This window comes from Anastrepha obliqua, chromosome 3 (genome assembly GCF_027943255.1).
Source record: "Anastrepha obliqua isolate idAnaObli1 chromosome 3, idAnaObli1_1.0, whole genome shotgun sequence".
Classification (NCBI taxonomy): Eukaryota; Metazoa; Arthropoda; class Insecta; order Diptera; family Tephritidae; genus Anastrepha; species Anastrepha obliqua.
In genome coordinates, this window is record NC_072894.1 from 28,559,305 (window position 1) to 28,572,126 (window position 12,822).

A 12,822-nucleotide genomic window follows, 5' to 3' on the forward strand; every position below is an offset into this window, starting at 1 on the left:
TTAAGAAAAGTGGGCATACGAGCACAAATTTAATATTTTTTAAATCATCTTTATTTCAATCAATCGAATATTTCGAAAATGGTTAAGCTTTTGAAGAAATCATTTTTTTTGTTTAATTATTTTCAAAATCGTATATTTCGAAAACGTTTACGTTTTGGACATTACGCCATATAAAATCAAATCAAACAAAAATGACCCAAGTAATAATGCCCTTAAGTATCTAGGACGACATTCCCGACCGCTTCTTGCTTATGGGGGATTTAAATGCTTACTTCGAGCTTAATGTACCGCACTCTACAGAATTTTGAAAGCATTTTTTTTATTCGAGTTTATAAAAACAAAAACTTCGGGTTTCGTCATTTCGCATCTAAAACAATTATAATTAATAAGTTAAAAAATGCTCAACTCACAATTTCCCGCTGCAGTTTGGCTATGTTGAAATTCGCCTGTGCTAAGCGTACACTCAGTGTAGCCACATCGCTGGTCAATTGCGCTTTCTCGCCAGTGTTCCGATCCACCAATTTCAACAGCTTGTCCTCCAAGCTCTGATTCACCTTTTGCACGCGCTTATGCGATTCATACAAACGATCGTATTTGTCTTGCCACGCAATGACACTATCCTCCAATTCGACTTGACGCTCGGTTTCCTGCATGCATGCCGCTTCCATGGCAACAATTTGATTATGCTTTCCGAGGAGAGCTTGCTTCAGCGCTTCGATTTCGGCGGTGGCCGCAATTAAATGCGCTTCACAGGGGTTGCTAGGCTGGAGTAATTCAGAAAAATAAATAGTGTTAGCTTTTAGGGCATACATAAATAATTGGAAAATATGTATTAACTAATTAATTATGGTATTATCTACTTTCCTAAATTCCTAGCCAAGCAAATAATATCTATACATAAATAAACTGGGGCACTTCTTCGTTCTGACTTCAATCCTTTATAACTTCAGAACGTTTCAATCAATTTTCAAATATATTTAATTCAAGGCGAATTTATTAAAGGTGGTATCGGTAAATTATCTGAATTTTTTTTTCTTTCGCTGTGGCCATTTGGCTCCTAGGTCTATCGAAAATTTTTTTATACAAATAAGAGCGTTTAAAAAATTATACATCATCCTATTATTCCCTGACATAATTGGCTTATTTAAACTTTCATATACATATATATATATATATATATTATATATATATATATAATATATATAATTGGCGCGTACACCCTTTTTGGGTATTTGGCCGAGCTCCTCCTACTATTTGTAGTGTGCGTCTTGATGTTGTTCCACAAATGGAGGGACCTACAGTTTTAAGCCGACTCCGAACGGAGATATTTTTATGAGGAACTTTTTCATGGCAGGAATACACTCGGAGGTTTGCCATTGCCTGCCGAGGGGCGACCGCTATTAGAAAAATGTTTTTCTTAATTTTGGTGTTTCACCTAGATTCGAACCAACGTTCTCTCTGTGAATTCCGAATGGTAATCACGCACCAACCCATTCGGCTACGGCGGCAGCCTAAAAAAATTTAAAAAATTATACATCATCACTCCTATTATAGCCTTATCATAATTGGTTTATTTTATACATACATACTACAATATATATGACAGCAAACATACAAGGGGGGTTCAATAAGTACCCGTGTTAAAAATGAAGACATCTTTTTTTCAAAAAATTGTTTTCTATTTTTCAACATAGTCCCCTTTTAGAGAGACACTTCTCCCAACACTCCGCCCATTTTTTAACCCCTCTTAAAAATAGAATTACTCGAGCACTCCAAAATACGCCTCTGTCACGACGATGACTTCCGCGTTTGAACTAAATTTTTTCCCGCGAGCCATATCCTCATGTTAGGGAACAAGAAAAAGTCGAGATCAGGGAGCCAGATCAGGTGACACGGGGGGTGCAGCAGCAATTCATAACACAATTCCTGCAGTTCGGTGCCGGCAACGCAGCACGAATGTGCTAGTGTGTTGTAGTGATGGCACAGCACCTACTTTTTTTCCAAATGCAGCCTTGTCTCGTTCAATTTTTTTTAAAAGCAGTCTTATAACTCACTGTCACGTCCACTGACGCCGTTCGCTTACCAAAAAATCGTCGCCTTTCCCTCTTTGGAGCAGATTCACCGGGAGAAATCCACTGTTTTGATTGTTTGCTTAGTTTCTGGTGTGTAATAATTAATCCAGGTCTCATCAACTCGACGCATAAATTCTTCGGATCTCTCTTAAATTGCTTCAAACACTGCTTCGAAATTAACAGCCGCATCCGTTTGTTGTCCCCCGTGAGCAATCCCGGCCCCCATCGGGCCGACAATTTTTTCATCGCCAACTTGTCATGTAAAATATTAATTGCCGTTCCGGTCGAGACAAGCCGAATCTATTAAAGGTGGCATCGGTAAATCAATCGATTAGTTTCTTTCTTTCGCCATGTCCATGACAGCTCAGAATGAAAGAAGATAAATTCATTCCTTGTTTTCTAATTTGTCAATACTTTGGTTTGGCAATCAAACGTACAAATAATAGTTATTGGTCTAGTACCACCACCTTGAATTAATGCGCCTTGGGTTGAGACAACTATGGCCTCTGTTACTTCACGCACTTTCATTCGTCGATCAGCGATAATCATGTCGTCTGCTTTTTTGAATGATTTTCTCGTCATCTACGTCTTCCGGGCATCCTGGTCTCTCCTCTTCAAAAACGGATATTCGCCCACGTTTAAATTCCTTGAACCCACATCTAACAGTGGTCATATATGGCGAAGCATCCCCATAGACAGCATCCAACACCGCTTTTATCTCCTCGCGTTTTTCCCCATCCAAAAACAAAAAGCGAATTACCGAACGATTCTACTCCTTTTCCATATTAGCGAAAATCAAGAAACCCATCTTACTCGAATAGCTGCCAAATCCAAACTAACCTATCAATCAGTCTGAAATTTGTTTTGTCGTCGTTTGATAGATGGCAGCACACGATGCTAACACCAAATTTCCTCAGGAACGCTCTCTGTTATCAAACATTGGTACTTATTGAACCGTACTCGTAAGTGCGAGTATAAAAATTAGAGGACAAACATTTTTATCTTTGTTTTACCTGCAATTTTTAGAAACAATTTTCCTTTTGCTTTCAAAATTTTAATAGTAAAGAGGAAAATTTGATAAATTCGATTAGCGCAGAGTGCTAGAAAATATTTCAATATTGTGGAGCAAAAAACTAGTACTAAAATTGAGGGAGTACTTTTTGAAAATTAATGCTATGATTTTTTTAACAAATGTTGGCTTATATACATTTATGTAAAAATTCGCATTGATTTACATTCCTGCAGCCTACTGAACGGGAATAACGAAGTTTCAAACGAGGAGGATGCTTTACAAGTATGAACGATTACGTGTCAAGTTATCCTGCTCATAGTGTTTGGGATATTGAAACAATTTGTTTTTTCTGATTTTATAATTTTCAGGTCTTTTTTGTTGAAAATTTGGTATAAAGTTCCTGTGTTAAGTTTCCCAAACACCAAGAGTTTCCTGCTCTTAAATTAAAATTTATGGAGAAATACCCATTCCCAGGCTCATAGATGGAGCACTCATTACATTTTCGGGTCCATTGAAATAAATTAAGCAGATTTGCTATTATCGAAAGGGTGGATATTCCAAAAATATGCAATGCAGACTACTTCATGCAGACTATCATTATCAATGCTCACTTCGGTAGTACTGTACATAACTCTTACGTGAGGCAACGTTCCAGAGCTTGCAAAACTCTGGAAGAAAGCTTTAGTGAAGGAGAACGAAATCATTTGCGTTTTTACAGCGGTGGCTAATTAAAGCAATCAGTGTAACAGCGATAACTCCTAAAGACCGTTACAATGTGGCGCACACGTCAAAGTCAACAAATTCAGGTGTCGGTGTTTGTCAAAGAAAATAACTCTTTTTTATACTCCGCAAAAGACAGGACTTATAATCAACGCTGGTTTGATTCTAGCACAGTTTTTTAATTCGGGCGAGAGTGAAATGCGATGTGCTTTATTTAGAGTACTTTGAAGAACCTGAAGGACGTGCTGGTTCCCCTACTACTATTTCAAATCATGATAATTTGAACATTGCAGAATACAACATTTGCAAATAGCCTTTAACTCAACATTCAATTATAAAGTTTATCCATATTCGGTTTTCTTCTATTCATTTTTAACAAAAACGTCTATTCATATGCCACATTTGCTCAAAACTATTTATTAAAGGTACTAAAATATTTAAGCTTGAAATAAAAATACTTCAAATAAGTTCTTTTTCTTTGGTAAAAGATATTAATCTTAAATATTAATCATACAACGATGCATACAGTGGTTCCCAGTCAACATGGGCAGCGGCCAAAACGAGCAAAGCACTTAGGCGAAGCGCGCTGCGAGTAGCTTGCGCGTATTGAACCGTATCGAACGACGCAATTTGAGGCATTGCAGAAAAGCCGCCTTTGGATCTGCTGGCAGAAAAAATTAGCCGACTTTACAGCAAGCAGGAGGTTCGGCCAACAACGGATCAAAAAGCCTCAGAACGGGCGCTTACTATTAGTCGATGGCAGCAGCGTTGAGAGCTGTCTCAAAACGGGCGCTGGATATACAAATTCATTCCGTGCATCGATGAGTGACTTACAAGAAAACACGGGGACGTAGACTACTACCTCACCCAATTGCTATGCGAATATGACTATTTCCAAGAATACCTGCATCGGTTTAAGCTGGCAGACACGCGTTTCTATCCAGACTGCCCCAACACGGTAGAGAATGCGTAACACGTCATTTTATACTGTGACCGCTTTAAAGAAAAAAGAGATGTGCTAGGTAGAGTTTTGGAGCAACAAATAGCCTTAAGCCCCCTCACGAGAGATATACGTTCAACCAACGGGAAATGAGATTCAGTTCGAGCTTTCGCAGCAAAAATCGTAATGCGTCTCCGCCATATGGATTGGGAGCACAAGGCACGGCAGCAATCAATAGTAGCAGCACTAGACGCAGAATCGCCATTAGCAGCAGTGTAGTGGAGACTGACCGCAATTGACGGGCTGACAACAACCACAGACACTTGATTCATTGATTTGCAATGACGTACTGCTTGACGTAGAGGCACAAGAAATCGAATAGAATTGGTCCTTTTTATGGATACCGTTCTGGGGCTTCCCGAAGTAATACAGAAAGTAGTCCGGGAAGGGAGTCTCCCCAGAAGAAGAGGAGGGATTGTTTTAGTGGTCACACCACTCAACACAGTAGATGATGGTCGCTGTCAGTGTGAAGGCAGCTGGTGCAAGAATTGAAGCCGAACGACCTACCGCAACGCAGGATTTTTGGTGAATGGGCTCTTGGAAAGTTGGTCGAAGATCCACTTTTTTATCGAAAAATTGTGTTCAGCGACTAAGCTCTTTTTGAATCAATGGGTACGTAAATAAGCAGAATTGTCGATTTTGGAGTGAAGATCAGCCAGAAGAATTGCAAGAGCTACCATTGTATCCAGAAAAGGTCACAGTTTGGGGCGGTTTATGGGCTGGAGGTATCATTGGACCGTACTTCTTCAAATATGCTGCGAATCGTAACGTAACTGTGAATGGTGAGCGCTACCGTGAAATGTCATCCAACTTTTTTTTTGCCCAAAATGCAAGAGCTTGACTTGCATGACATGTGGTTTCAGCAAGACGGTGCCACATGCCACACAGCACGCGTAACAATGGACTTGTTGAGAGGCGAGTTCGGTGAACATTTTATTTCACGTTCGGGACCTGTCAATTGGCCACCCAGATCGTGTGATATAACGCCTCTAGATTATTTTTTGTGGGGCTATGTTAAAGCTCATGTCTATTCAGACAAGCCTGCTTCAATTAACGCATTGGAAGACAACATTAAAGCGTTTATATGTGAGATACCGGCCGAAACATTGGAAGGAGTGTGCCAAAATTGGACTAAGCGGATGGACCATTTGAAGCGCAGTCGCGGTCAACATTTGCATGAAATAATCTTCAAACATTAAATTATATGGACTGTACTATCGATTTAAATAAAAATTTTATGCATTTTTCTGAATTTTACGTGTGTTTGTTTGAAAAACTTTCCTATAGCTCTTAAAAAATCACCTTTTATATATATTTCATCCAATAGTAAAAAATTCTACATTATCATTCGCGACATCCATGTTTTTTGAAGCCAATTTATTAAAAACTGATTTAATTTGATTTACACTTTCGCGCTTGCCACGGACCTCCTTCTCCATTTTTTCACATAAAAATTGGCAGTGCAAAGAAAATTCTCATATGAAAATATTTATTATTATTTATTTTCACTTGAACACACAACAAGAATCAAGTATGAACTGAAAAAGTGGAAAAATTCAATTTCATTTCTCTTTATTATTTTCATGTGAAAATAGTTTGACATTTCTTTTCACGGAAGGCGAATTGAGAGTGTAATGAATATGAAAAAAAAACTTTTCATTTCACGTTAACACATACCGAGAATTGACCCCCTACTATTGCTTTGTATAGTAGATGTGCTTCGGTCGTATGTGTGTATCCAGCAGTTCGGTGTTTAAGTGGAACTTCCCGAGTACTTTCCAGGTACTTTTCATTAACAATAGCATCTTTTGTTTGCTTTACAACACTACTAACCAGGTATCATGCAATTATAGTTTTGCGCTTTTCACTTAAACAAACAAGATGTTTTGTGTTGTTGCTTTCCACGTAACTCACTAAATGTCACTAAATGCTCTTTAACAGGTCGGATGCAAAAATCATAAAACTAATAGCTGGAACTATGGTTGAGTAATACCTAATAGTTTCATAGTGGGTTATAGAGTATTATTTTATTATTTATAGAATAAATACATGGCGATTCATTTTATAGCATAGACAGACGGGGGCGTTAATCTGGATTACCGGGGCAGTTAGGTTAGGTTAGAGATAGGAGTACCTAGCTGATCTGAATAGATCTCACATAACACTACGGGCGTTACCAGTGTTGTTGTAGTCGTGTTAAACAAGTTCATAATAAATATCTTGTCGAGTTTTAATTAACAGTTTCAACTTTTGTCAGCGATTACTTTCAGAGATGAAATGGCGATCCCAGGCTATTGTAACGGGTGCTGCTTAGAGCAGGACAGTGGCAAAGGAAGTGTTCTAACGTGCCACTTTCTTCTTCGCATAAGTCATATGTGGGGTACTGCACCAATCCAATTTTAGCTGTGTGATAAGGAGTGAGCCAATGTTCCGACACTACACCAACCAATATTTTGTATTCCTTCCTTAGGAGTGTTAAAATAAAGTCAGTTGTTTTCGCGTTGCAAGTTGGTAGCATTATTTTGACAATCTTGGCTTCCCATATTGACTCTACTTCCAGTGTTAGTTCTTCGTCTAGTTCCGTCTTCAAAACGCGATTTTGGCCGAGTTTAACAAAGCGCGCCAGTCGTTTCTTTCTCGTGCTAACCGGCGCCAATTGGACACACCAAGTGAAGCCAAGTCCTTCTCCACCTGATCTTTCCAACGCAGAGGAGGCCTTCCTCTTCCTCTACTACCACCAGCTGGTACCGCATCGAATACTTTCAGAGCCGAAGCGTTTGTATCCATTCGGACGACATGACCCAGCCAACGAAGCCGCTGGATCTTTATTCGCTGCGCTATGTCTATGTCGTCGTAAAGCTCATACAGCTCAGCGTTCCATCGTCTACGATATTCGCCGTTGCCAACGTGCAAAGGTCCAAAAATCTTACGCAGAATCTTTCTCTCAAACACTCCAAGCGTCGCTTCATCGGATGTTGTCATCGTCCAAGCTTCTGCGCCATACGTCAGGGCGGGCATGATGAGAGTCTTGTAGAGTGTTAGTTTTGTTCGTCGAGAGAGGACTTTACTGCTCAGTTGCCTACTTAGTCCAAAGTAGCACTTGTTGGCAAGAGAGATTCTACGTTGGATTTCAAGGCTGACATTGTTATAGGTGTTAATGCTGGTTCCTAAATAAACGAAGTCTTTTACAACCTCGAAATTATAACTGTCTACAGTGACGTGGGAGCCGATACGTGAGTGCGCCGACTGTTTGTTTGAAGACAGGAGGTACTTCGTTTTGTCCTCGTTCACCACCAAACCCATTCGCTTTGCCTCTTTATCCAGTTTGGAGAAGGCAGAACTAACAGCGCGGTTATTAAGGCCGATGATATCGATATCATCGGCATACGCCAACAATTGTACGCTCTTATAAAATATTGTGCCTGAGCGATTAAGTTCTGCGGCTCGTACGATGCTCTCCAACATCAGGTTAAAGAAGTCACACGACAGCGAGTCACCCTGTCTGAAACCTCGTTTGGTATCAAACGGCTCGGAGAGGTCCTTCCCAATTCTGACGGCGCTACTGGTGTTGAGCAACGTCATCTTACATAGCCGTATTAGTTTTGCGGGGATACCAAATTCAGACATCGCGGCATACAGGTAACTCCTTTCCGTACTGTCGAATGCAGCTTTGAAGTCGACGAAAAGGTGGTGTGTGTCGATTCTCCTTTCATGGGTCTTTTCCAAGATTTGGCGTATTGAGAATATTTGGTCGATGGTAGACTTTCCAGGTCTGAAGCCACACTGATAAGGTCCAATCAGTTGGTTGACGGTGGGCTTCAGCCTTTCACACAATACGCTCGCTAGAACCTTATAGGCGATATTTAGAAGACTAATCCCGCGGTAATTGGCACAAATTGCAGGGTCGCCCTTCTTATGGATTGGGCAGAGCACACTTAAATTCCAATCGGCAGGCATGCTTTCATCCGACCATATTTTGCATAGGAGCTGATGCATGCACCTTACCAGCTCCTCGCCGCCATGTTTGAATAGCTCAGCCGGCAGTCCGTCGGCGCCCGCGGCTTTGTTGTTCTTTAGCCGTGATATTGCTATTCTCACCTCGTCATGGTCGGGTAACGGAACTACAATTCCGTCGTCATCGATTGGGGTATCGGGATCTTCACATTCTCTACGACATGCGCAGCTGTCACTGTTTAACAGGTTCGAGAAGTGTTCCCTCCATAGTTTAAGATTGCTCTGTACGTCAGTCACCAGATCGCCGTCTTTGTGCTTACAGGAAAATCCACATTAATGGCACTTAATTCCTGAAATGATTCCGAATGAAGTCGTTAAACGCGTCTTTCTAGGCTATTACGCCCTGCTTTAAGCATAAAGACAAGTCGAAAACTCATAGACTATCGCGGCAGTAAGCAAACTTAAAACCGGCATTAATGTCATAGAAGCAGGAAATCGTGTCGCGTTTTGAGTAGAAAAATGTATAACTCCAAAGCGCCAAAATTTCAATAATTTCCTTTGCATTGCTGATAACACAAAAGAGCTCGCGGTCTCGGGCACATTTGATGAAAACAATGTTTTGGATTATGAATTAGTACACAAATAACGAGAATTAGTTGTTTACCTTTTTAGAATCACTTATGTAGGGTTTTTTGATTGTATTTGAATTAAAAACCCTCTTCACACAATGCCTTTGATTAATTTGCTTAATATTTCTTTATTATTACTAATGCCAATATTTTACTGTTACAGCTCCTTATTACTATTACTATTTTTATTATTACTATTATTTCTTTATTGCATAAATGCCACAATTCGGAGCGGTTTGCGAAGTTATAACAGACAATTATCCCATTTTTGGCTGAATTGTATAATGAAAAACGACACTAATCGGCAAAGACACTAATCGGAGAGCCAATAATCGCCTTACACATTTTCTATAGCATCTAAATTCATACATTGACACACCAACAAAACAAACGTCTAAACGCCAGAAAAGGTTACAAAATTCGACCGTTATCGTTGCGGATAGACGCGACAACTGACACTTCAAACTATTTAATTCTTACGATGGCAACTGTTGCTGCTGCTGTGGCGAGCTGAGCTGAGCTGTAGAAAATATTATTTTATGATAACATTTATTTTTCGTACTACACATACATATGTATGTATGTATGAAAGCGTACATAAGTACATACTGACATATTTGCATGCCGGCTACATCTGTGTAAAGCTGCTATAAGAGAAATATTTTTTAAAGGCAAGCAGATAGAAAATGTTCAAGGTAAATGTAATGCATAATACTCATGCCCATGACCATCGTAAAGTTCAAAGGCAATATTATGTAGTAGCCGCAATAGCAACAACATAAAGATTGGGCAATAAAAGCGGCCCATTGATGTCATCTATAATTTTTGACGAGCAATGAAGAGCAGCATCAGCTCAATATACGAATTCGGTCATGCTGATAAGCTATAATCACATTAACAACACAACGAGCTGCAATGATAATAAGTAGCACATACATTTGTATATGTATGTATGTACAGAGCAAACCAAAAACTAGAATCAGTGATCCAATGCGCTATGAGACAAGTAAGGAAGTTCTAAATTCAGTACGCGCCGAAATTTATATATAGGGTGGGCCATGTAAAATTTGCTTTTTGAATCGGCTTTAAAAAAAAAACTAATCAATATTTTTTCAAACTTTTTTTTTATTTTAAAGATCGAACATTGTCTTTTATGAATGAAAAATAATATCGTTCAAATGACTGCCACGACTGGCTTTATAGTAGGCCATTCGATCAACCCAATTTTTAAGCACATTTTCGATTGTTTGGGCTCCAATTTCATGAATGGCAACTTCGATTTCGTGTTTTAAAGCATCAATCGTCTCTGGATGGTTCACATAGCATTTGTCCTTAACGGCTCCCCACAAAAAATAGTTTAAATCACAGCTCCGAGGCGGCCAATTGATAACGGAATTTCGGCTGATTATTAGGTTTTCAAAAACGGTAGCCAAAAGTTCAAGTGTAACTTTGGCAGTGTGACAAGTTGCACCGTCCTGTTGAAACCAAATGTCGTCCATGTCATCCTCTTCAATTTTTGGAAACAAAAACTCGTTGAGCATGTCACGGTAACGCTTGCCATTTACTGTAACCGCGGAAGAAGAAGAAGACTCACCAACTTGGAAATATGTTTTCAATATTTCCCAATTTTGTTCAAGCGTATAGCGTCCCATTTCGTAAATTTCAAACCTTTAAGTAAATTATGAACACATTTGACATGTCATTTGTGTTGCCATTCTCAAAAAAATAGGTGTTTCAAAAAGCAAACGCTATATGGCCCACCCTGTACATAACATATGGGCTGAAAAGTCCCGAACGTAACACATAGATGGCACTCGTTTTATTGCATTCGACTCTTTTTCAGCTAATACTAACCTTAAAGAGACAGCTGTTAAAATCATTCATAATATCCTATTCATTAGTTCGTGAGTTATTTTGGTAAGAGCGACGCTACTTTTGTTATTTTCAAAGCAGGAGATCAAAAAGAATTTCGTGTTTTAATTTTACACTGCTTCTTGATGGGAAAAAGTACCGCTTAAGAGAAGCAGTGGCTTGAAAAGTGTTATGGGGACTCCGCTTGATGAGAAAAACAATAAAACGATGGTGTACTGACTTCAAACGTGGTCGTAGAGACATCGATGATGCACAACGCAGTGGACGTCAAAATGAAGCGATAACACCAGAAAACATGAAAATAATCCACAAATTCGTTTTGAGTGAACGAAAAGTGAAGTTGCGTGAGTTAGCTAACATCGTAAAGATATCAAAAGAATCTGTTGGCTTTATATTTCATGAGCATTTGACTGTGACAAAGCTCTGTTCAAAGCGGGTGCCGCGTTTACCCCCTGTTGACCAAAAACAAGACAATGCACCGTGCCACAAGTCGATCCAAACAAGGACAAAACTACTTGAATTGAACTTCGATTTGCTCCCATACCCACCGTATGCGCCAGATTTGGCTGCCAGTCACTAATGGCTGTTCGTAGACCTAAAAAAATATTCACCGTTAAGAAATTTTGCTCGAATGAAGGGGTATTGGTTATCGTTGGAACTGTGGCCTATTTTGAGGCACAATATAAATCGTTCTACAAAAGTGGTATTGAAATGTTGGAGTGGCACTGGAGTGATTGCGTTGTTCTTGATTGAAATTACGTTGATGAATAAAGCTCATTTTGAACCAAAAAAAAACGTGTTTTCTTGGTTAGGCCCGGAACTTTTCAGCCCATGTGTTACATATGTACATACAAAAAATGTTAATAATTATAATCGTTGTAAATTGTTACTATCGCAACACAGACATGCATCTTCTGTTCATAGCTTCCAAACAAGCGTTCGACAGCGTCCACCGCTGTAAAATCCCTGAAGTGTTCGCAAAACTGGTCACCAGCAGCAAACTTACCAATTTGGCTATGACAGGGTGAACACGTCTCACTTCTATTCGGCATTTCCTGTGGAGTTAAACAAAGGGACTCTCCTTATAACCATTTCCAATTTGCTACTGCATTATGCAATTGGTGGTGAAGTAAAATTTGACAATCTCGATAGGTCAGGCCCACTCAGGGCTAACCATTGCAGCCAACGCACCTGCGCTCTCGGAGTGGCGTCTTCATACAGAACATTATGAAGCAGCGGTTTTAGTTATTAGCGGAACCATGCCTATAGATATTCTAGCACAAGAGCGCAAACGGAGATGGGAGGTAAAAATCACAGGAATCCCAGTACCATGCTTCACCGATATTAGAACTCAAACGCTCACACTTTGGTAGGCAAGATGGAGCTCTAAACGGTACGGTAGATGGACAGCGAGACTAATACCCGATCTAAAAAAGTGGGTTAAAAGAAAGCACCGTGAGGTTAACTATTACCTCACACAGTTTTTGTCTGGACATGGCGAAAAGTGAACGTACCAAACTGCATATATGGAGACTTTGATGATGCGGAGCATACCTTCTTTAA

The 12,822-nt window shown here is 39.7% G+C and overlaps 1 protein-coding gene across 1 annotated transcript; it reads right to left on the reverse strand.

Annotated features, from left to right (window-relative positions):
- Positions 1-401: 401 nt before the first annotated feature.
- Positions 402-12,311, reverse strand: LOC129241900 (uncharacterized). Its single transcript, XM_054878449.1, has 4 exons — positions 12,266-12,311; positions 9,868-9,907; positions 9,423-9,489; positions 402-764 (listed from the first exon to the last, which is right to left on the reverse strand). Exons 1-4 carry the CDS (start codon positions 12,309-12,311, stop codon positions 402-404), a joined length of 516 nt encoding a protein of 171 aa, XP_054734424.1.
- Between the last annotated feature and the right edge of the window lie 511 nt (positions 12,312-12,822).